This window comes from Buteo buteo, chromosome 21 (genome assembly GCF_964188355.1).
Source record: "Buteo buteo chromosome 21, bButBut1.hap1.1, whole genome shotgun sequence".
Lineage (NCBI taxonomy): Eukaryota > Metazoa > Chordata > Aves > Accipitriformes > Accipitridae > Buteo > Buteo buteo.
The window spans coordinates 14,577,298-14,601,524 of record NC_134191.1 but is presented as its reverse complement, the minus strand read 5'-3'; the positions used below and the strand labels follow the sequence as shown (position 1 = coordinate 14,601,524).

The 24,227-nt window shown below is 53.3% G+C and overlaps 1 protein-coding gene and 1 long non-coding RNA gene across 5 annotated transcripts; one reads left to right on the top strand and one right to left on the bottom strand.

The window, feature by feature from the left end:
- Positions 1-267: 267 nt before the first annotated feature.
- Positions 268-13,048, bottom strand: LOC142042560 (uncharacterized). 2 transcript variants are annotated; one of them, XR_012653800.1, is made up of 4 exons: positions 12,862-12,989; positions 3,895-3,998; positions 3,071-3,160; positions 268-2,304 (listed from the first exon to the last, which is right to left on the bottom strand). It is a non-coding gene; the product is annotated as an uncharacterized LOC142042560 (long non-coding RNA). The 2 variants fall into 2 exon arrangements; XR_012653799.1 differs by lacking the exon at positions 3,895-3,998 and having other exon boundaries at positions 12,862-13,048.
- Positions 10,394-23,877, top strand: GATA2 (GATA binding protein 2). 3 transcript variants are annotated; one of them, XM_075052620.1, is made up of 6 exons: positions 10,394-10,657; positions 12,476-12,969; positions 13,729-14,328; positions 17,035-17,213; positions 20,252-20,377; positions 21,211-23,877. In XM_075052620.1, the coding sequence occupies exons 2-6, from the start codon at positions 12,741-12,743 to the stop codon at positions 21,508-21,510; spliced, it is 1,434 nt and encodes a 477-aa protein (XP_074908721.1). In that variant the 5' UTR covers positions 10,394-10,657; positions 12,476-12,740; the 3' UTR covers positions 21,511-23,877. The 3 variants fall into 3 exon arrangements, with proteins under 3 accessions (XP_074908721.1, XP_074908720.1, XP_074908722.1); XM_075052619.1 differs by lacking the exon at positions 10,394-10,657 and adding an exon at positions 11,608-11,954; XM_075052621.1 differs by lacking the exon at positions 10,394-10,657 and adding an exon at positions 11,612-11,954 and having other exon boundaries at positions 17,068-17,213.
- Positions 23,878-24,227: the final 350 nt, after the last annotated feature.

Below are 24,227 nucleotides of genomic sequence, written 5' to 3'. Positions count from 1 at the left end.
GGTAGCGAGATGATATTAATTTTTACGGAGCGGCGCAGAGTTGCGCGGTGCCGTCCCGGAGCTGTGCGCCCCCGGGGTACCCCCGGAGGGGAACGGCCCGGAGCCACCCGGGCACCTCCCGCCCCGGGGCCGCCGGTTTGCGGGCTGGGGGATGCTAAAGAAGGGCGGGGGGGGGGCGGCTCCAGCACCACCCCCCCCGGGCCTGACCCTGCACCGCCGCTGTCTCACCCGCCTTAGCCAGAAGGTGACGCCGTCCGCCTGCAAATTGCTCCCAGCCCAATTAGGCGGCCGGTATCGGCTGCAATCACGGCTGCTGATAGAGATAAATGGGGAAGGCACTATCTGCTCAACAATAGTGGTGGGTTGTTTTTTTTTAAAGGGGGGAAGAAAAAAAAAAAAAAAAAACCTGGGGGAAAAAAAAAAAACAATTGAACTTTTCATCAGCTGCTAATCATGATTTTTTTATTGCTTTGCTTAGCATTTTCTGGGGAATAAAACCTCAGAGGAGCCCAGTCTTTTGTGGAAAATGAAAGGGCATATAAAAAAATGAATGTACATGGATTCTAAATATTTCAGGTTGTATGACTTTGTGTTTGACCTTAGCAGAAGATGAACTAATCCTGCAATATAATAGACTTTCATAGAGATATGGAAAATGGCTGCTTTTTTATCTCAGTTGCCATGGGAACCATCAGAGAGAAGGCCTAGCTGAGATGCAATAGAAGGTTATTAAATGTGTGCTTGTGTATATTGGAAAAATACAGCTTTTTGTCATCTTGTGTCACTCATAGGTCTTTAATACGTAATGTTTAGGTTATTAATAAACTAACACAGGTCCATTTTTTACAGGGAACAACTGTGAATACAGCCATAAAAAAATTAGTACAAGTTGAACATTTGCAAAACTCTTGAGCATGGGCAGGAGCTGGCTGGGGCTGCTGCTTGCCCACAACTTCCCACGAAAGTTTCTCTCCCTTTCCAGGCAGGGGAGGGATGAGCATTGCTGGACAGGCAGAGGGGACTGGGACACTGTGGATGTCCTGTCCCCAACCCAGAATCTTGCTGGCCCCCTGGGCTGGGGGGTCCAGGGCAGAGCTGAGGACACGGGGTGTGCTGCAGTGGCGCAGAATAAAATGCCACCTTGTTTGGTACCTGGGCACAAGCTTAGGCGCTGCAAGGGAAAGAAGGGGGAGGTGAGAATTGAGGGGACATCTGTCTCCAGCTCAGGGCTGAGGGATCTGCTCTGGAGCTGGGGGCTGCACAGCCAGACTGGAAGGCATTTACTGTTATGCAGATGGTTTGGGGTTTTTTTTTTGGGGGGGGGAGTAAGAAACAAGAAAACCTAGGGGTGGGGAAGAAAGAAAGAGAGAAAGAAAGAGAGAAAGAGAGAAAGAAAGAAAGAGAGAAAGAAAGAAAGAAAGAAAGGAAAACCTGATACTGCCCTGAGCTGGAAGGGACAGCGTTCACACTAACTCTGGGAGCGTAGAAGGACTCCCTTTCTGTGGAGTTTATTTGTTTATTTTTCTCCCCCAGGATCACCAGTTGGTCCCCAAATTTGGGCTGCCCTGGGTGCCCTGTTCTGCCTGGGGCTGGGATGTGGAGGGAGCACCCAGCACCATCAGGGAGGGCTGGAAGCTGGCCCCAGCCCCTGGGGGACTCCACGGCTGGCCTGCCAGGATTTGGGGGGGGACAAGCTGGGGGGGACACTGGGAGGTTTTACCAGACTGGTCCAGCTGGGCCCCGAGACTGCCGAGGGCTGGGGCAGGACTAGGGCACAGCTGAGCCTAAAAGTGACTTTCTGGAGCACTGGGGTGCTGCCATGCAGCTGGGGCTCAGCAGCCGCTCGTGGGCATGGGTGAATGCAACTGTGGGTGCAGGAGCGAGTGTGAGCGGGTGCCTGGGTGCCCAGGATGATGCTCACACCTCTCCCCCTCTCCCTGCAAATCCACCAGCTCCCCAGCAGAGCAACCCCAAATTTCCAAGCGTGCCGCACGGCAGCACCTTGCAAGGTGGGTTGCTGTCCCACCCTGCTCCCCCGGGGCCGGGACAGGCAGGGGACACTCTTGTCACTCCACGGAGTCCACAGCAAAGACCTGCGTGTGCTAAGAGCCTCGGGGGTGTCCCAGGCCCAGCCGGGGGGCACCCTGCATGCACAGCAGCCCCGCGTCCATGCATACTAAGTAAAGCAAGGAATACATAGATTTTGCCTATCTGCCGATCAAACGCGGAGATCTGCTCTGGTAAATGATGCATTAGATGCGGTGGCTGTATTTGTTGTGTGAGTTTTGAAAGGGTTCCGATAATCTGGAAGAGAGAGATAAGGAACACCATTTATTCAGCAGCACTTTGGAACCAATTTTCAACCCTGTTCAACCCCATTCTCCAGCAGCCTCCAGGAGCCCAGGAGATAAGGATTGGGCTATTCATTATCTTCACAAGGAACAAAGATTAGCTAGCAGAGATGAAAAATTACCCCTGGATAGTAATAATAAGGAAGCGAACCTGGAGAGTTGCTGAGCCTATATTCTCCCTGCTGCTGGTGCTGCTTCTTCTCTTTTTAAATTCTCTCCCTCTTTTTTGTTGAATCAATATTGAAAAGGTTGGTTCTTTTTTTTTTTTTTTTTTTTTAAAGGGGGTGGGGGGGAAGTGCGCCTTCCCCACTGTCTGTCATATTTTTCAATATGCAGAATATGGTTGTTACCGTGGAAGAGAGCAGATCACAATTCCCCCCTTCCTCCCAGACTTTCAGATGACATCTTTAGCACGAAAGCTAAACAGCAGAGGAAAACATCCTTCTCTTCCAGCGGACATCAGGGGAAAATCGCAACCCCCCGCCCCTCCGGCCCCAAATGCCTCTGGTGGCACTTGGGGGGGGTCAGCCCTGGCCCCGGGACAGCCCGGGACAGCCCGGGACAGCCCGGCCGGCGAGCAGGCAGCAGCGCGGTGAGCCTCGGGTGGGCAGCCCTGCGCCTCCGCCGGGCTCAGCCCCCCCCAGCCCCCGGCTCGGACACCCCCGTCTGTCCCAGGTCGGGGAAACATCTGCAGGCTTCAAACCCCGCTTTTGCCGTACTTTGTCCGCCTGAGCGACGGTCCCTCGTTTTAGAGTCGTTCCGTGCAGGGGCGATCCCAGGGCGCGGCTGGCGACAGCGTCTCCCTCTTCCTGGGCACAAGGGAAAAAAGGGGGATATATATATGTATATATTTTAATACCGCATTCTTTTGTATTTTCTCCCCCCCTGCATAAATCTGGCGATGTATCTCCTCTCAGAGGATGAAGGGTAATACAGGAGGAGTAATTAAAACACTTACTTTGGAAATGGGCTGCGTGGGGCTGATAAGAATTATCAGCCGCATATCAAGGACCCTTTTTCCCCCGAACCATATCACAAAGACAGACAGAAAATGCCAGCAGAATAGGACACCCCACCCCCCCCCTTTCCCCTGCTCACATTTTTACCTCCATTATGATGATAATTCCTCTCCCCCGAAACTTTTCTCCTTCCCTTCCTGAACCGTATTTCGTTCCCCCGCTCCCGCAGGGCCCCCGCCGGACCGTCCGGCCTTTGTCTTTCCATTAATATGGTTTTCCCGCAGCCTCGGGCGGGGGTCTCGCCTGCCCCACCCGGGGAACTGCGCCGCGCCCCGCGGCGCCTCGGCGCGGCCCCTGCAGCCCCCCGCCGCGCGGCCCCCCGCGGCCGGCACTGGCGCCCGCCACCCCATCCAGCCACCGGGCGCTGGGGTAGGGGAACCCCCCCAGCCCGGCACACACGCACGCACCGGGAGGAAAATACCCAGCAGGTGAGGATTGCCAAGCCGGGGCTGGGGCGCGCAAACACTTCCAAAAACATTCGTTCTGGCTGAATTTCCTAGGGGTCTACGAGATATGTATTTTACCGTTTCTTTCCTAGCTATAACAACGACTCGTCGCGTAATATCTGCTTGCGCCTCTTCCAGCTTCTCCGCTGCCTCCCTTAAGTGCAGGTGCATTGCCCGAAAGACTGAGTTTGGGAAGGGAGAGGGGGGAGAAGAAACACGAGGTTATACAAAAGCCAGGTTGGCCAATGCAAAAAAAAAAAAAAAAAAAGAAATCCACCGCCCAACAAACGTTCCCTTCACTGGGGAATGGAAACAAAACTAATACGAATAGGAATAATTTATACGAATAATTGATCCTACAAAGCGGCTCCCCGCACCCCACCTTCCTTGGGATCCGGTGGAAGAAGCGAGCGGCTGGGGAGAGGCTGGGGCTGCGGCGCCCAGCGCGCCGGAGCCCGGTTTCCCAGCGCCTGGGATGCGAGTGTGTGTTGTTGGTATAATATCAATTCATTTAAAATATGAAAGTCAAGTCGCGTAGACTGTGACAGCAACCGTAACAAAAGGTGCAAGCAACAGACAATGTGATGTGCTTGTACAGATATTGTAATGATGCAAATGAAGTGGAGGGGACGAGCTGCCTTATTATGTACATAAATACACAGTGGCTCGCTGTGCCATCCTTGAATGCAGGAGAGTGAGAGAGAGAAGGGGAGGGAAAGAAGGGAGAGAGGAAAAGAGAGCGAGCGAGGGAGGGAGGGAGGGAGGAAGGGAAGGGGGGAAGGAGGGAAGGGAGAGGGGGGGAAAAAAAAAAAGGGCTCAGCTCGAAATCCGCTGCCAGTTTTAAGCAGCGCGCACCTCGGGCAGCCCCTCCGCCGGGCTGCGCGCACCCACCGCCCGCGGCAGAGCCGCCGCTCCCGGCGCGGCCAGGCGGGGGAGGCTCCCTGCGGCCGGCGCCCCCTCCCCAGCCCGCGGAGCGGCCCCGCGGAGGAGGAGAGCCGGCGCTTTCCAGGCACCGGGCGGAAAAACTGAAAGAAAAACGAGGACGGGCGAAAGGCAAGGTAAGGGGATGCGGCTGCGCGGCTCTGCGCGGCCCGGGGGCTGCCGTACCGGCACGGCGGCTCCGCCGCCGCGGCGCACCGGGATGCGGGTCCCGCTGCTGGAGCGCATCGCTCGAGGCGGTTTCCCCCGGGGACAAACCTGGCAGGGTTTTGCAAAGAACGAAAAAATGCCCCCAGCGCGCCCGGACACCCCCCTCCCGCCTCGGGCAGCCTCCTCCCGCCCGACCAGGACCGGGGCTGCCGGGCCGGGCTGAGCCCGGTGCAGCGCCCGCCGGCTCGGAGGCGCGGCGGGGGCTCTGCCCGGCGGCGGGGGCGCACCCGGTGCGCTCCCCGCACTGGCACCCTGCGGGGAGCGGGGCCACTGGGCCGTGTTTCAGTTTCAGTTGGTTTGTTGGTTTTGGGGGGTTGGTTGGTTTTTTGGTTGGTTGGTTTTTTTGTTTGTTTGTTTGGTTTTTTTCCCCCCCTTGTCACCTGGGTAATTATTTAAATCTCCATCTTGGAAAGTTGCATTTCACCCAGGGCGGCCAGGCAGACACTTCCCGGAGACAGGGTGTGCAGAGCCCCGCGCCCCCTCCCCGCAGCCACATCCTATCTCCTCGCTCCTATTGTTGGCAGATTTGGGCATTAAAAGAAAAAAAAAAAAAAAAAAAGATGCGAGGGTTTGTTCTGCCCTGGAAAGCCGGCAGGGCCCGGCCCCGCTCCCCCTGCACCTGCCTGCCGGGGAGTCCTCCCCGTCCCAGTCCCGTGCGGCAGCTTTACGGGGCTTTGCATGATTTAAAATTACCCAGCCACATCGGGGACCGGGCCGCTCCTCTCCGCCGGCTCTTTCACCCCCCTCTCTCTTTTTTTTTTTTTTTTTGTTGTTGTATGTGCAAAGTTCCCCTCTTTATCCTCCTTTTGCTTTGGGGTGCTGAGGCTGGAAGGCAAGGCAAAAAAAAAAATTAAAAAAATAGAAGAAACCAGGAGCGGAGCCTGCCTGGATTTGAGGCGATTTCAATAAGAAAAGCGATTTCACTAAGGGGGGTGCGGATTTCAGTCGCGGGGATTGTTCTCCCCCAGAGCACGGAGCATCTTTATTAAACGCAAATTTTTTTTTTTTTCTCGGAAGTCTAAACCCCGGCCTGGCCCAAGCCCCGCGGCTGGCAGGGGAGAGACAGCCGCGGGCGGTGCCGGTGCCGGTGCCGGGCGAGAGACGAGCCCCGCTCCCCGTTCCGGGCTCGGTCCCTCCCCAGCGAAGTTTTGCCTGCGGAGAAACAAATCGAACCTGCGAGATCGGCCTCTTTCCTCCCTCCTGCAACAGCTGCGCCCGAAATAACCTTGCAAGAAAAAAATATATATACATATAAAATTAAAGCGAGCTCCTGCGAACGAAATCTTTCCTGGCAGAGCCTGAAAAAATATGTTTATACCTTTTTCTGGACAAAGCCGTGCGTGTGCACCCCCCACCCCCCGCCGCATGCGTTTTTCTTCGGGAACTTGCACAAAAGGCGTTTTTGTGGGCAGTTTGGGGTCGACTCGAGGCTTTTCCTCCCCTTTATTTGCAGCCGAGCGAGCCGTGGGGCTGCGGGGGGCGGCGGGCACCGGGGAAATTGCGGACAAAGTGCAGGTGAAGGAGTGTGCGGGAGCGGGCTGGGACGGAGGCTGGGACCGAGGGTTCCCACGGTGGGGGACATAACATACCCCGCGGAAATCGTCTGCGGGATGGGGGGATAGCGAGGAGGCTCCTCCGGTATTTACAAAAAAAAAAAGAAAAAGAAAAAAGATTAAGTATTCCGTGATTTATTCCCCGAGCCGTCTCTTCGTTGTTTTGGTTTTTTTTTTTTTAATGCAGCTTAAATAGGGTCTTGTGGTTAAGAGGTAACTGTGTCATTTTATAACCCTATTAGCAGCCATTAATGCGTGCCAGTAACGCAGGACGGGGGGGCCGGGGGAGAAGAAAAGCAAAGCGGAGACAAGACCAGAGGGAGGAAAACACCGAAAAAAAACCCGCAGAAAGGAAGAACTTCCCCTCCCCAAAAAATCACACCCAAGGAAATAAACCCGAGGCGGGGAGGGGGGTGCTGCTCGCCGCGGCCGGTGCTGGCCGCCCCGGGGGGGGGGCGAAGGACGGACGGACGGACAGACGGACGCGGGGCTCCTACCTGCGGGCGGGCGGCAGCCGCTCGCACCGGCCGGCTGGTCCTCTACCTGCCGCGGCCCCCGGCGGGGCGGGAGGGGGGGGTCGGGGCGGTACGCCCACAGCCCACCGCCGGCCCTTCCAGCCCCCTCCCCGCCGGAGGGCAGCCGCCTTCCCCGGTCCGCCCCGGGGCTCGCACATCGCCCGGCGGTCGGGAGTTACCGCGGCCCGGCGCGGAGCTGAGCGCTCCTCTTCCTCTTTTTCTTCCTTTTCGAGGAGTTTTTCCTGCCCTCCCTACTTGCGGCCGCCGCCGGTTGCACTTCGGGGCGGAGCACAAAGCGGGGGGGGGGAAAGATGCTGCACGGCCGCCCCGGGAGGTCTTGACCCCCGGGTCTCCGTTCACCGGGAGGGAGCGTGGGCCCTGGATGGGGCAGGGGGGGGGCGCGCCGGGGGCACCCCGGGAAAGGGGGTGTCTGGAGGAAAGTGCCCCGGGGGCTGCGGGTCCCACCCAGCCCAGCCCCGTTTGCTCAGGTCCACTTTTTCTCAGGTCCGAGCACCCAGGATCGGGGAGGCGGGGTGAGGAAGAGGAAGAAACGCCAGTCCGGGCGTGTAAATAAATAGTCTGCGTGCACGGCCGGGGGTATTTGTTTTCTGCCTTCGCCTCTGCCCGGGCATAGGTGTCAACTCCATCACATGGCGCTGCTAACTGTTGCTAAAACATGTTGTCGTCTCCCCCCCTCCCTTAACGATATGACATCACTTGTCAATCAAATCAAAATAACCAGTTGTGCTTCCAGATCTGGGAAAGCTCCCTTACTGAAAAAGAAAAAAAAAAAAATTGCAACGGCAATAACAAAATAAAGTTAATAAAGCGGAGCCCGTTGTGTCGGGGAAAAACAAAAAAAAGGAAAAAAAAAGGGAGAAAAGGTGGCAAATGGGGGTTTGCAAGGAGCGGGGTGAGGGAGCAGGGCTCGTCCCGGGCCCGGCAGGACCCTCTCCCCGGAGGCTTGGCAGAAAATTGAGGGGAGAGCTGCTTAACCAGCCGTGTGAAGCGGGCTGCGGAGCGGAGCTAAGCTGCTCGCCTCCAGCAGCCAGCGCGGGTTGCCGATGTTCCCGATGGGTGAATTAATTCAATTAAAAACCCCAGCCGTGCCGCCGCGGCATTTAGCGGCCGAGAGCAGAGCCGGCAACCGGTTCGCCAAACGCAGGCAGCGGGACCGGGACGCAGCGGGGAAAGAAATAAAATAAAATGAAGTAAAATCCTGAGAGCCGGCTGGCTAGGAAATCTCCCGGCTCAAGCACGGGAATTAAACCGCTCCCTCAGCAGAAATCGTTCATCCCTGCTGGAGGGGGTCATTTTATTTTACAAAGGGTTTTAATGGAAGGGGGGGGGGCTGCAAAACGCGAGAGTTGGGTGCGAAGAGAGGCGCCGGCCGCAGTGCCAGCACCCCGGCGGCGGGGAGGGGGCCGCCGGACCCCCCCGGCCCCAGGGGGAGGGTGGGGGGGTGGGGGCGGGCGCCGGGGCGGGGGGCCCGGCCCGAGGCAGCGCGGCCGGAGCCGCTGCCCGTTCGCCCCTTTTGTTTTGCTTCGCCTGCCGGCCCCCGGGTAACCCGAGCCGGGGGCTTCAGGGAGCCCTGGCCGGGCAGCGCCGGGGTCTGCCTCGCCATAAATCAAGCCGCCTGATTAATCTTTACAATTTGTCTTTTAAAACAAACACGAACGAATTATCAGCTCGTTAACTGCGATTTTATCACCTGCCTAAAACAAACAGCCCACCCCAATCCCCCCCCCCCAAAAAAAAAAATCGCGGCCCCGTGCTGATGGCAGGCGGGCAATAATTAAAACATCCATAGTAATTAATAAGGGCATAGAGAGGCGCTAGGCTTCGCCGGGAGCCGGAGCCGGAGGGGCCGGGGTGATCCCGGCTGCCCGCCGCCCTGCTGCAGCGGGAGAGAGCCCCCCGGGCACGGTGCTCCGCGGCTCTGGCAGCCTCCGGGCTGTGGGTGGAACGAGGCGCCGAGGGGACCTACCTGCAAACGCTAGAGTTTATTTTATACTCGCCTTTCTTTCACAAAAAAAAAAAAAAAATCCGTTTTGGGGGCATATTAGGGTGGTTTTGTTGGGGGATTTTTGGTGCACGTAGGAAGAAAATCGCCTCGGAGGGAGCAGCCGGATTTTTAGAAAGCTCTCTTGGTTCTCTCTCTGCCTTTTAACTTTCCTTTTTCTTTTTTTTTTTTTTTTTTTGCTTTGTTTCCCTTTCCTCCCTGGCACCTCCGGCCTAAGGCACCCGGGCACGCTCCGCCGCGGGCAGCAGCTCCGCAGCGCGGGGGGCACTTGCCCCGCCGAGCCCCGGCCCCTCTCCCACCGAGCCCGGCCCAGCGCTTGTCCCCGGCCTGCCCGGGCCAACCAGCCCGTCCCGGGAGAAGCCGGCTCCACCGCCCCCTCCGCTCCCGGCAGCCGACGGAGAAACTGCCGCCCGACCCGCCGCTTGCGACCCCCCCGGCGGCAGGAGGGGGCGAGGATCGCCGCGGTCCCGGCGCCGCCGCGCAGCCCCGAGGGCAGGGGGCCGGTGGGGGGGTGTTTGGGGGGGGAGCGGGGCAACCCCGGCTTTGGGTGCAGAAGGCCGGCAGAGGAAAGGATGCGGGGGGGTAGGGGGTGGGGGGAGCAATGCCGGCTCCCCCCTGCCGACGCCTCCGGCGCCCCCAGCCCGGCCCCCGCTTCCCCGCCCCGCCGGGCTGTGCTGTGGGTCCCCCCGGGGGGGCTGCGCTGGGGATCCCCTGGGGGGAGGTTTTGGGGTGGGGGGGGCACAACGGGTGCTGGTAGTGGGGGAATAGTTAGGGAGGGAGCCCCGTGTCTCTCCGGCCAGACGGGCACCGCAGCGAGGAAAGGGAGTTTTATTATTATTACCGTCATCATTATTATTATTATTGTTATTATTTAAAAAAAAAAAAAAGTTCATTTCCTGGCGAATTTGGCAGTGACGGGTGACGTCAGAGCCCCGGCGTCGTAGTGACTGGGGCGGCCGGGCCGGGGGAGGCCGGCTCCGGCTCCCAGCCCCCAGCGCTGCCCGCCGGGCCGGGGAGACGGGGGGGTGGGGGCTGCCCTCGGGGCAGCAGCAAGCAGCATCCTCAGGGCCGCCCCGCTCCCCCCTCGCCCCCCTCCCCAGCCCCCCCGGCGGGGCCCGGCACAGCCCGCACGGCACCGACCGGCTCCCGCGCCCCCTGCCCCGGCCGCGCCGTCGGGCTGGAGCCGCGGCCGCTGCCCGGCGGGCGGTGGGGCCGCTTCCCCGCCAGCCCCCTGCCCCGCTCCTCGCTGGGGGGGGGGAGCGGTTTCCTCTCCCTGGGACCGGCTCGGAGGTTTAAGGGGTTGCGACGAGCGTTTCCCTCCCCGAAAGCAGCGGCTGAGGAATGGGAGGGGAGCGCCTGGGAAACGGGACCTGCAGCAGCGCCCGGCCGCGCTCTCGGGGGGGGGTCCGTGTGTGTGTTGGTTGTTACTTTCCCATTATTTTTTTTTTTTTCCGCCCCAAAAGCGGCCGGGTTTATCGGCACTTTGGGGGGTGGCAGAGACCGACCCGCTCCCCCGGCTCCAGCCGAGCCGCGCCGCAAGCTCCGCAGCAAACGCCTGTTGATTCGGGCTGCGCCTCTCCTCCCCGGCCCAAAGCGCACAAGTAATTGCAAATATTAAAACCGTTGGGTTTTTTTGGTTTTTTTTTTGGGGGGGGGGGGTTGGTTTTGCTTTTTTTAAAAAAAGGGGAGACGAAAAAAAAAAACCCAGGGGTGCCACGCCGCAGCCCCAGCGGGGAGGCTGCAGCCCATGCCCGGGCGCCCTTCTCCTGCCCCGGCCCGGCTCGGCTCCCCGGGCCTGGCCGTTTGCTGCCGCAGCCGCCGGCAAACCCCAGCCCGGGTCCGGCCCGAGCGCTGCAGGCCGGGGAGCCGAGCAGGGTCCCTCTCTGCCCCGCTGCCTGCCCGGGGCGGCATTGGAGGGTAGCGCCGGTCGGAGCGGCCCCGCTGCCCGGGCCCTTCTCGCCCTGTCGGTCCCCGGGGCCGGCGCGGAGCCGCGAATTTATTTGGTTTTTTGTTTTTTTGTTTTTTTTTGTTTTTTTTTTTAATCCTCGATTCAGACAGTTATTTCAAACTAGCCGTGATGGGACGACCACGCTGGGGTTTGTCCCGCTCCCGGCCGCGCGCTGCTGTGCCTGATTTAGGGGATTTTAACATATTTATCTCCCCGGTGCCGACTTCCATCCCCCCAAGCGCCGGGCATCCCGGCGGCGGCGCTGGGAGCCGCGGCTCCGCGGCCGGGCAGCACCCGACGGAGCCGGTCCCACCGCCGAGCCCTTCCCGCACTCCGTCCTTCGCCCGCCCCGACACCCCCCCACCCCCCCCGCACACCCCGGCGGGACCCCCCTATTTTGCCGTCCCCGCCCCGCAGGGGCGTGCAGCGAGCCCGGGCGGGGAAAGCCCCCACGGCGCTGCCGGGCGAGGATGCTGCGGGCGGGGAAAGGGGGGCGGAGGAGGGGGTCTGCGCCGCGCTTCCCCCCCCCCCCCCCCCCGGGCCGGCTCCGTTTGGGGCCGGGGGTGCGGTTGGGGGCGGTGTGGGGCGGCGGGATTGGCTGGCCCGGCCGCCGGCCCTGCGCGCCCCGGCCCGTCTGCGGCGCCGCGGCCAGCTGGCGCCAGCGCTCATATAGGATGCGCGGGGATGGGACCGAGCCGGCCAGAGCCGCGGCTTTGCCATCTGAGTAACACCCTCCATCCAGCCTGCTCTCCTCCTCCCGCGCTCCCGCTGCCTTCCCCCCCCCTCTCCCTCCTCGCCTTTTTTTTTCTTGTTGGTTTTGGTTGTTGGTTTTGTTTTTTTTTTTTTTTTCCTTTTCCCCCTCCTTTCTCCCCCTCTTTGCGGCACTCGCATCCTCCAAGCAGGCATCCATCACCACCCACCCCGCGGAGGCACCCTGCCTCCCGCGCCGGGTAAGTGTGGGACGCGGGGGGGGGGGGGGGGTCGCCGCGCCGCTGCCAGGGCGCACTCGCTGCTTTCGCTAGACACCCTTCTCCCTCCTCTTTTCCTTCTCTTCCCCCCCCCCTTTCCCCCCCTCCTTTTCCTTTTGTGTCAGTCGGAGTTCTTGCTAAAACTACGCTATATTAGATCTGCCGTTCTTCCTTTTTTACTCCAGTTTTGAAGCCAGCTGGAAAAACTCCTGTTGACGTTTGTAGCGAGAGCTGGGGGGGGGGAGGAAGCTTTTTGCCTTTTTTTTTTTTTTTTTTTTTGTAAAGAGTTTGAAATGGGATCTCTGTTTATTTTGTGGGGCAATGAGCAGGGAGGGCGCAAGGCGAGGACTTTGGGGGAAAGGATATTTTTGGTGGGGGGGAGGGGCTCTCTTTCCCCCTCCCCATCCATCTACCGCTGGGAAAACAAGCCGGTCGGGAGCCGGCCCGGCGGGCAGCGCACCCCAGGGCTGCCGAGCCGCTAACCCGCCCGTCTCTCCCTACAGGTGCTGCCCCGGCGCTTCCCCGGACCTGCCTCCGCCACCCGCCTGTTGATAGAGGGACACGCTGACTTCGGGGGTCCTCCCCCACCCTTCCGAGGGCGCACTCCAATCACCCGGCGGTTTTCTTTCTAAGAAAAGCCACCCCATCTCCTAAAACCCACCGGCAGCGCCAAAAACCACCCCCCGAGCAGCAGCAGCAGCACTCCCCCCCCCACCGAGCGCCGCTCGCTCCTGGCCCGGGGGTGGGTGGGAGGGGAGGCCCGAGGCCATGGAGGTGGCCACGGACCAGCCTCGCTGGATGGCCCACCACGCCGTGCTCAACGGGCAGCACCCCGAGAGCCACCATCCCGGACTGGCTCACAACTACATGGAACCAGCGCAGCTCCTACCTCCGGATGAAGTCGACGTCTTCTTCAACCACCTGGACTCCCAGGGCAACCCCTACTACGCCAATTCCGCCCATGCCCGGGCCAGGGTCTCCTACAGCCAGGCACACGGTAAATCGGCACCCGCTGCTCTCCTTTGCACCCCCCCGGCCCCTTCCCCGCCCGCCTCCGCCTGCGCTCCCCGGGCCCCTCCGTGCGGGTCGGCGGGTGTCCTACGTGGAGGCGAGGAGCTTCACTCGGGGGCCGCCTCGGTGTGTCGGAGCCGGGGGGAAAGGAGATCTAAGAAAACAGGATAGAAAGGGAAGCAGGGGTGGATTTTAACCCTAGAGATAACCAAGGACCGGCGGAGGGGAGGGAAAGAAAAGGGGGGGAGGTGAGAGAGGAAGGGGAAATAGTGTGCGCACAAGCTAAAACTTCGCAGACACGGCTACTTCCCGGATGCGAAATACAAACCGATTCAAATCGGCGATGGATTTTATTTGGGGGTGTTTTTAGGAGCCGGAGAGAGCGCGCTGCAGCAGCTCGGGAGACGGAGCAGAAAGGGGTTTGCTGCCTCCTCGCAGGGGTGGGGCGGGAGGAAAGGGGGTGCCTCTACTCCTGCCCCGGCTGCCTGGGGTCCCCCTCCTGCTGCCCATCGCTCTTTCTCGCTGGGCTGGCTGGTTTACTTTCCCTCGGAGGGGACAGGGCGAAGGGGCCGGCGCGGCAGTCTGGCTGCTCTTCTCCGGGTTGTGAAACCTCTCCCCATGCCCGGCTCCCCTCCGGCTGCCCGCGGGCTGGGGAGCTGCCCGCCCCGGGAGCTGGGGGACTTCCCAGAGCCGCTCCGGGCTGAGCTGCCCCGCGCTGATCCCAACCGCTCTTGTGTTCCTACAGCCCGCCTGACCGGGAGTCAAATGTGCCGGCCTCATCTTATCCACAGCCCCGGGATCCCTTGGCTGGACAGCAGCAAGGCGGCACTGTCTGCCCACCACCACAACCCCTGGACCGTCAACCCCTTCACCAAGACACCCCTGCACCCCTCGGCGGCCGGAGCGCCCGGGGCCATCTCGGTGTACCCAGGCAGCAGCACGTCCAGCACCGCCTCGGTGTCTTCGCTCACCCCGGCCTCGCACTCCGGCTCCCACCTCTTCGGCTTCCCCCCGACCCCTCCCAAGGAAGTGTCCCCGGACCCCAACTCCACCAGCGCCGCCTCCCCTTCGTCCTCCGCCGGGGCCCGGCAGGAGGACAAAGACAGCATCAAGTACCAAGTGTCGCTGTCGGAGGGGATGAAGATGGAGAGCGCCAGCCCGCTCAGGAGCAGCCTCACCAGCATGGGGGCCCAGCCCTCCACCCACCACCCCATCCCCACCTACCCTTCCTACGTGCCGGCCGCCCACGACTACAGCAGCAGCCTCTTCCACCCTGGCAGCTTCCTGGGGGGCCCCGCGTCCAGCTTCACCCCCAAGCCGCGAAGCAAGGCCAGATCCTGTTCGGGTAAGTGTTGCAGCCCGTGGCCTGCCCCGTCACGCACCAGCTGTACCCCCCCGCGGTGGAAGGGCCGAGGTGACAGCCGTGCTGCCCAGGGGGGTGGTGGGGGGAGCGTGTGTGTCGTGGGTGGGTGGCTTCGCTGGCTGTTGGGTGAGGTTGCAGGCTGCTGCGAGGCTGGGTGCTTGTGTCGGCTGTCTTGGGGACAGAGGGGCAGGTGGCTGCCTGGTCCTGCTTTTCTGGGTTTTTAATCTAGGAGATGGAGCTTGTACCAGGCTTCTGTGGGTGGCAACGCATCTGTAGCGGCCACTGAGCCACCGGCCCTGGGGCGCTCAGATGGCGCCGAGGGACACGGGGACCGGTGTGGTGTGAGCTGGTAGATCGAGTTGTACAAAGAGGGAGTTATAGGAGAAAAAACCGTTTCCCTCGGAGAAAAGCTGGCCTCAGCCACCCAAGGGGCTCAGGCCTGACCCTGCTCCCCCAAGCCAGCCAAACCCTCACGGATTACACGTGGGGACTTCCTAGCGATAGGTATTTCTCCCTCAATAATTTCCACGTCTCTTCATTAATACGAACCAAGGCCCCAGTGCAGGATGAAAGCGAAACTTACCCGGCCAGTCTGCTTCAAGTCGCAGAGGGCCTTATTTCCTTCGCATTTTACAGGAGCAAAAGTTCAAATATAGTTTACATACCAGTGTGAAAGACTAAGGTGTCCAGTCATCGCTAACTTACTCCAGCCTAACTTTAACTAGAAAATACTCCCCCCCCCCCCCCCCGAACCAGACATATCTCTGCTTCCAAACGACAGACTGCAGACCTTTCCCGTGTTCACAACCCCTCCTTGCATTTCTTCCCGAAAGAGCAGTCCTAAATCAGCAAATTAGGTGATGGGTGAAGTTTTGATCCCACTTTGAAATGACATTAGTTGTACAACTAGACAGACAAATTAAGACAATTTGTGTAATTCTACTAACCTTCCTGGCTTAACATCCTCAGCAATGGAAGGAGATGAATTACAGTATATTGGGACTGAATTTAGATAGCCCTTTAAAAATAAATGGCTATATATGCATGCGCGTGTGTATTCTTATATATCATTGCACATAGATGCTTATGAATACACTACATGTATTTATTTTTAAAGCAGACAATAATTTAGAAATGTGATCTCTTAAGAGTTTTGCAACAAAAATATCAGCTACTTTTCAAGCTCATCGGCTCTTTTTCAAATGGCTCCTCTGAAGGGAAAAATACACTCACTCTCCCGTTATTTAAATTTAGTTGCTACTATGTATATGTATTTTTTAGTAGTGCAAAGAGTAGAAAGTAAAGGCAATTAGCAGCTCGAGCCCCCCGAGTTTGGGGAAACAGATTCAAGACCCAGGTACCTGAAGATAAAGGGATCTTGAGCAGCTTTTTATTTTTGTCCTGTAGTTGCCGATGATTTTATTAGATGGGGGAAGTAAGGAGCTTTTTTGTTTTGTTTTACGGTTGGGTGTTGGTTTTTTTTTTTCTGTAAGGGAGCCCCCTGTGCAAGGAACTGGGGAAAGTTCGTGACCACTCAGTGTTTTTGTAGGAAAACTAAGACTCACGACACGACGACTCCTGCAGCTTCCTGCCCTAGGAGGGACAAAAGCTACAAATGCAGCGCCGCAGAGCTCCCCTCATTTTTCACTCTAGACTGTGTTGTTTAAAAGCCACCCACTCCCTAGATTAAAGGAGACACAAGCCCCGCTGAACTCAACATGGCCTGCTTCAGTTATTAGCAAAAAGAATTTCCTCTCCAGTTAAATACTGTAGGATTTGCATAAACTATATTAAGAGAGATTTCTATATTAAGCAGACCTGCCCTCGAACCATCAGAGGCAAATGAACTTTTAGCGGAGAGCTTTCTGAGGCAGAAACAGATATCTAGGAGTTACATGCTGGGTTTTAATAGAGACATTCTACAATGCCGTGTTTCCCACGTTGTGCTACTAAACTAATAATGAAGCAGTAATAAGGTAAACTGCTCCCTACTAAATCCAAACTGTATTATTGAAAAATCACAGAAACAGAAAAGAATTCAAAGCCTGTTTTTAACAGTAATTTCCAGAGTGCTTGCTGAAACTGAACTTTCTCTAAGATCAGCATTAGCAGCGTTTTTTCTGCCTTTAGAACAAAAATCATAACTGAGCCTTTGGCATTCTGTATCCATTCCCAGTCTGCTCAGCTTTACTTTCTCATCCCCTGGCATTTGCAACAAAAAGGAAAGCAGAGAATGGGAGGTCTTTTTGCTTAGATTTAATTCTAGAAAACCTCTTCCTTTGACTCTCTCTTTTACGTGTTGTGTGTTTGCAGGTGTGTGTGTTTCTGTACACGTGTATGTGTGTATTTGTGTCAGGAGAACACAGGATCTAACCATCCGAGTGCAATAGATACGAGAGGGGAGCGGTGCCCAACGCAGATTAAGGGAGTTCTCGTTACTGAAACGATAACTTCCATCTGACACAATAAGAGTGTCACTCTTTCTCACCTTGCAGAGAGAGCTGCCTATTTCTGATCATGACATAAAATACTCGCTGGAGTCTGGGCGTTCTTGAAACACTGAGCTCCTTGCTGCATGTGCTGTAGATGTCACTGCTGTCTGATTGTGCTTGAATTAACACACTGTTTTGACTTCTGGAAAATGCCTAAAGGACAATGCAAAAAGCTTTTGTGAATTTGTTTTTAAAGAAAGAAATCCGGTTTCTTCGTGTTTCCATTTAGAAGGCAGAGAGTGTGTGAACTGTGGAGCAACTGCTACCCCTCTCTGGAGAAGAGACGGCACCGGGCATTACCTGTGTAACGCCTGCGGGCTCTACCACAAAATGAATGGTCAAAACCGACCTCTCATTAAACCTAAGCGAAGGCTGGTAGGTGTCTGTTTCTCCTGGGTTTGGGGATAAATTAGGCAAAGGGACCACACGCAGGCACCAGTCAAACGTGTCTCATCTCTGCTCAGCCCCTGCGCAGAGCCGAGCTGTACTGTACATGGGGGTCAGTCACGTCGAGGTCACTGCCGTGCCTCGGGGCAGATCTCCCCCCCTCCACCCCCAGCCCCTCCATCCCCGGCACAGACCACTGCGCCGCCGCGGCCCGCCGAGCGCGCCTCTGTCCCGAGCCCCCCTGCCGCTCACAATACATGCGGGATATCATGTATCCGTCTCCCCGTTCATCCTCGGATGACAGCTTTTAATTTAATTCCTCCTTTATTTGGCCTCTTGGGACGTTTTGGGCGCATACTGGGATCGAAAGGGTTATGAGCGTGAATGTCCTCCACCGTGTACTAAAAAAAAGTTTCAGCTCCAAAAAGCAAAACAAATCAGATGAGTCAAAGCTACTGCTCCCTACTTAATAATTATTTGTATAAAAGCCATGAAGTAATTTTCACTCTTATATTCTCTGGCAATATTAATATTGGTTCCCTCCCCAGACAATCCCCTACTGTTTAAAAAAAAAAAAAATCCTATTATTTTTCCATGGAGTCACCTATACTTTGTATTTTCATTTGAGTGATTTAAAAAAAATGTCCTTTCTAAGCTCCTGGTAGTAGTTTCCTATCCGGATATCTGTACGTTAAAGATAAGGAAACTTTGTGTATCTGTTTCCTGACTCTAAAAGCTTTAGAGAGTTTCTATAGGCAAGCCTTGCCAGTCATGCTTGCTGTTTTGAAATTTCTAATACACTCTACTCCACAAATAATGCGTAAAATGCTAAGAATAATAAATATATTTTTTGAAGCTTTGTGATTTATGGTGCCTAAGTCTCTTAGCTATTCGTGGGCACGTTTCAATGAGGTTTGGAGAGCAGAAAATTGGCATTACTGCTCTAACACTGGGATGGGATACAGAAGATTTCTGTCGTGAGTCAGAATTTCAACTATGCAAGCTTCTTAATGACTTGCCTTCTAAAGTGACTGACATATAGAAAAATGTTAAGACAACAGTGTAACATTATCGTCTCTCAGGCTCAAGTGCTTTCCAGTCTGAATGGGACAGGCCATAGAGTTAAGCAGCATAGTTGAGTATCAGTAAGCCATCTCAGATATGCAAACATAGATCTCCACCTTCCAGTGTGTTGGGAGACTGTTATACTTAGCTCACTGCGAGGGGTTTTGGGGGGCACTAGAGAGGTTTTCTTTTAGTGTAGTTGTTTTAATGTTTTGTTTTGTTTTAATTGATTTACGGCTTTGTTTATTGCCCCTTTTTCCACTGTAGTTTGCTTGTTTGCGGGGGAGAGGAGATGGCCATCTTTGGGAATTTGTTCATCTGACATGCAATAGCAAAGTGATCATATTAATAATGTCAGTGTTTGGACGTCTGGCATTAATTGTGTTTGGGTTGCATGAGTGTACTTGCAGTAGGGGGTACCCCCTCTTTCTGCCTTTGGCCTGTTCTCACAGGCGAGTAAGGGACTTAAATATATGAGTCTCCGAGGGCCTGATTCTTGCCTTAAGCTGCTGAGCCGTCCATCATCTTTGGGAAAGTTACAGAGGACCATGGTGTAAATCAGGAGCAAGTGAGAACAGAACCCGGTGCTCCTCTTGCGAGGCGGGTTGGTCTGTGCTTCGAGCGGCGCCAGCTCCCCAGCAGAGCCGGCAGGCAGGGAAGCGCACAAAGTTCTTGTCTGGGAAACCCACCGCTCTGGGACTCAGCTCTCTGCTCACGGAGATGCCCCGCACATTAACGTGAGCTTCACTCCTGCTTCACTCTATGGCTCTCGGTGGCTAATAGCAAAAATATCCAGGGACCAAGGCCCCGGGGAAATTACCACGACTGATATGCATTAGAAAGTAAACTCTGCTAATTTAAGAAAAGAAAATATTGAGTCCTCAGCATTAATCCAATTGCACAAAATGGACAGTATTTTGACCACTTCCAGAGGCAGGGCTGAAGCTTTCTAATACAAAATTATTTCCCCAAATATGGGGTGCAATTAGTCCGTCCATAACACTTTATACGATACCATGCTTGCACAAAGAACGTATTATTGTGGGGTCTGCTAGACAAGGGCCCATCCAGAAATTACTGGCTGCCTGCTGTTCTACTTTTCCTGTTCTTGTTTTGGGAGGTGGGTGAATGTTTGGGCATTTTTCTTTCCCCCCACCTTGGTTTCAGCAGAACAATAGTTTTAGGAAAGGGTGGTGGATTTTTTGTTGGGTTGTTGGTTTTTTGTTTTTTTTTTTTCCTCTTTTAAGACAGTTTGAGGGCTTGTCAGCCAAGGAACTGAGTAGGGACAGAGGCAGCAGACACAGACGGGTCAGCGGAATCATTGCTGCAAGGCATGAAATTTGGTTTGCTAAATATTTAAAGAAAGTTGGAGCCGGTTTTGTTTTCTCCTTTTCACTTGTAAATGGAAACTGATTTTTCAGTGATGGCTCTGATAAATACTGCACCCAGTTAAGTAATGCGGTTGGTTTTCTTTTGTGTCCATCTTTAAAGGGCCAGAGTAGGGGTAAAAATCACATTCTTGAAGATCATTCCCTCTTTTCAAACCCACTCCCAACATTGGCACAAACTAAATCAGTCATTTAAAAAAAAAAAGGCAAATGCATTTTCATGATGCATTCTAGAATCCTGCAAAGGAAAAACCTGAACAAATCGATGATGTTTCCCCCTCTAAAATTTTTGTTTGTGGAGTTAGAGATGCATTGTTTCTCTCCTTACTTCCCCTGCACATGCGGTGCCATGGGGCTTGAAGCTGCAGCCCGCATAGGAGAATACTTGAATTTAAACAAAAACCTAACGGCCGCAAAATGTAAAACTGACAGGAGCTTCCCTTCAGCCCTGATGCTCTGTAAAAATTGTAGTAATTCATTCTACCCAACCTAAATACTGAGTCCAACTTGACCTTTCTCATGATCTCCCTCCTCCTGCCGATACATTTTTAATTTTCTTTTTCTTTTGGTTAGTCAGCGGCTAGGAGAGCAGGGACTTGTTGTGCCAACTGTCAGACAACCACCACGACCTTATGGCGACGTAATGCAAACGGGGACCCAGTTTGTAATGCCTGCGGACTCTACTACAAATTGCACAATGTGAGTATTTACTCATCTCATGTGTCGCTGCTTGCCTAGCTGGGATTGATGTCTTAACTGCATGGTGTACACTAGGCTTTTATTGGTTTCAGGGTTTTGGTTGTTGTTTTATTCCTTCCCCCGTCTCTAAGGTTCCCCTGGGAAGTGACAGCCGTTCTTTGTCAGCATAGTGATGCTAAGTTCAGTGACATTACAATGTATTAGCTTGGCTTCTAACGCTTGGGCAAATCAGGCAAAATAGAGCTACCACACTTGGTTTTATCTAAGCATGTTTTGCGTGCTGTTTCCCTCCAGAAACACAGAGGCCATTTGGAATGGTCTCTGTGCAAAAATTAATCCTGATCAGGCATCTTCATTTTGATTAAAAAAAAAAAAATTATATCTAAAGCTTTGTTTTATTATATTATTTTTTTTAAGAAATTAATCCTAAGCAGGAATCACTTGACACATTGGAATGTTATTTAAACTGTAAGTAACAGAGGTTACTGGTACAAGATTGCTCATGTCTTAGGACTGAATTTGGGTCAATGTGTGCCTCCTAGTTTGATCTCTTCTATTAGGAAATGAATGAGGACTGAGGGTAAGCCTACGGGAAAGAGAGTCATCAGCTGCCAAATTCAGTTCAATTTGTTTTTCATGTCTATGGGTTTTTTGTGTGTGTGGTTTTATTAAACAAATCAATATAAACAAGTTCTGCAGAGAGAAACACCGTTTTTTTTGGCCAGAAAAAGGTCTCCATCCAGGAAAAACACATGGGGGCTGTCCAAATATTTTCATTTTTGCACAATAAGGTCATTTTGTCTGCATGAGCCTGATTTTCTCATTTCTTGCAGGTGAACAGGCCTCTGACCATGAAAAAGGAAGGAATTCAGACCAGGAATAGGAAAATGTCCAACAAATCAAAGAAAAGCAAGAAAGGCTCTGAGTGTTTTGAGGAACTGTCCAAGTGCATGCAGGAGAAATCGTCTCCCTTCAGTGCTGCTGCCCTTGCTAGCCACATGGCGCCCATGGGGCATTTGCCACCTTTCAGCCACTCTGGACACATCCTACCAACACCTACCCCCATCCACCCATCTTCCAGCATCTCATTTGGACATCCACACCCATCCAGCATGGTTACAGCCATGGGATAAAACCTGATGACCAAGAGACCCACCCAGAGATTAAGAACATGGGGCTTTGCCTAAGATGACACAAAGTAAGAAAACGTTCTGCCAAGAGGAGAATGTAGGGATGGCAAAAGGGGATCTTTGCTCCCATGTGGTTTAACTCTTAATGCTGGACTAAAACCTTGCAAATGATGGGTCTTCTGCAGAAACGTGTAGTGGTGCCTGTAATGCACTTTGCCCCCTCAGGTATAAGGAAAAAGAACTCACCTGTTCGATACTTAATGGTCCAGCAGGAAGCAAAAGGTGGCAGAAGCTGAAGGAAAAGGCTTGGAACTGGCTTTCCTTTCTCTCTTTGTTATTACTGTGAATATTGTAAAGAGATATAAGCAGCCTCCCAGGATGGAATCGGCTCACTGGAAGCCAGACATGCTGGATTTCTATCGCAGACTTTGTTTGGGATGGGGAAAAAAGGAGAAGAAGAAAAAAAAAAAAAGGACACATTTATAAAAATGTAATTTTTAAAATGAAAACAGACACAAAGTCATATTTATTTTGCTCTTGTTTTCCACAAAAAGCCTCAACCCCTCTGGCTGCATGTTTTTGTGCTGTTGTTTGCAATGGCTACCCTGTAAGAAAACCTGCCTTCAAAACAAGGGGGAGAGGGGGGAACATATTCAGCAACCCCCTTGGATTAGCTCCATCTATCTTTCATACCAAAATATCTACTGGGAAGGGGGAAAAGATTAGGGGGGGAACAAAGCAAAAATGTAGCCGCAATATGGGGTTTTAATGTGCCCAAGACGGTGATTATTTTGACACAATTTCTTCATTCTTTTCCCTAACATGAAAGATTTATTTAAAAAACAGCCCCCCTCCCAACTACCCTATTATTCCTCAAAACGGACAGCTAGATCAGACAAACTGTTGGAAAAAAACTCTCGGGAAGGCAATCCTGCACTAGCAAGGGGCGAGATACAGGCATTTACCAAACTGTGTCGCAGCTAACTTCTAGCACAGCAAAAACCATCACAGGGCATAAAAACATCCAACTCGCAGACTTTAGAGGTTGAAGCATTTTGTTCTGTTGTGTTGGCAGCTGTCGCTTAAAAATGCAGATTAGCTGCTTGGGTAAACTTACGGCAGTGTGGCCACCATGTCCACACGCAGCCAGCCAGCGCGTGTGCTGTCTCAGGCATCCAGGCCCCGGTGGACTTCACAGGGAGGAAGGGCAGAAATGAGGTTGAGATCACTGGAGAGGGGAAAGAGAGAGACAATCAGTTTGAGCTTCACACATCCGTCAAATCCCAGACACAGCGACAGCTGATGAGACGAGGGAAAGCATCGTTCTAAGGGGAACGTCCGTTTTCCGTAGCGTATTTTATATGAAAAAAAAAACAAAAAAAAAGAAAAAATTTAAATCTCCCATTATTAAACCATATTGTACGTAAAGACCGAAAACAAAGCTATTGCCAATGTGAAGTGTATTCTATTGATTGTTATGATCTGATGCCTCTCGTGAACACAAGCTCCAGTATAACATACAATGTACATATTTAGCTATACTTCTGATGAAAATGCCCCAATGAACAGAGGGGTTTGATAATGTAAACCACGTAAGCTTAACTCTGTGACAAGCTTTTTTTTTTTTTTTTTTTTTTTTAATTTTTAACTTTTTTGTTGATGGGGTTTTTCTTTTTTTTTTTTTTGTTTTGGATCAAGCCAATTGTATCTTTACTGCAAAAGTCCTGCTTTAAAGAAGAAAACACGAAACAAATAAAAATGGATGTATGTTAATTTTTTTCCTAAACATGTAATTCAAATATTTGATAATGATTTAAGAACCAAGCAGCCATGAAAATCCTGCTTTCCTCCTTTTTCTGGTCTGCGTAGGCATATAGGTGCACTTTGTAAAGAAGTGGAAATAAACGGGAAACTAAATTGGTTGGGAGAAACCACAAGAATTTTTAATCTACTGAGGTAAAAAATTGGGTCCTTTTTACTTTTTAACTTTTACAATGGTACAGTTCTACATTATTTGTACCCAACTCAAATTTCTGTAGGATTTGGGCAGGGGGGCGGGAAAGGGATGTGGGTGGAAGACAGGGATTACTGATACAGTTGACAAAGTGCAATATATTGTCAGTCACTGCAGCATAGACAACGGCAGTCGAGATTTAAATTATTTTGTACTTGTATCAGCATAAAAAAATCCTTCAGTATTTTCTGGTTTTATTTTAATTTTTATTTTGCTTATTTTTGGATTAGTGAACTAAGTTATTGTTAATTATGTACAACATGTTTATATATTGTCTGTAAAAAGTGTATGCTTTCCTCATATTCCTTCAAGGTGAATATTGCTAAGAATAATAAAATACCTTTTTTGTGAAAGTACCTGTACCCAGCTTCATGTCATAAAGGCTGCTTTTAATAGGGAGAGAGGAAAAATTATCGTCGCCATTGTTGCCAGTAGAATTATTAGCTTAAACTTTATGCAGAGCCGTCTATTGATATTTCAAAAACCTACCAGTGTAGGACAAAAAAAGTGGTTGGTGAATGATTTAGTATAAAAAGCACAAGTACAAAAGCTCATTCTCCGGTGTTGTTTTGGGGTGATGAGGTCACGCAGTTAAGTGCGCTAAATTTTCTAAACCAGTTTAAAAATCTAAGGCAACAGCCACATTGCAGATGATGAACTGCGGTTTCTCTGTTGTTTTTTTTTTGTTGTTTTTTGGGTTGTTTTT

What these genes read in the sequence shown, in the direction of transcription:
- GATA2 (XM_075052620.1), top strand. Translation starts at nt 12,741, where the DNA reads ATGGAGGTGGCCACGGACCAGCCTCGCTGGATGGCCCACCACGCCGTG. An exon ending in TTAAACCTAAGCGAAGGCTG is followed by an intron (nt 17,214 to 20,251) that starts GTAGGTGTCTGT and finishes TCTTTTGGTTAG; the next exon opens with TCAGCGGCTAGGAGAGCAGG. An exon ending in TCTACTACAAATTGCACAAT is followed by an intron (nt 20,378 to 21,210) that starts GTGAGTATTTAC and finishes CATTTCTTGCAG; the next exon opens with GTGAACAGGCCTCTGACCAT.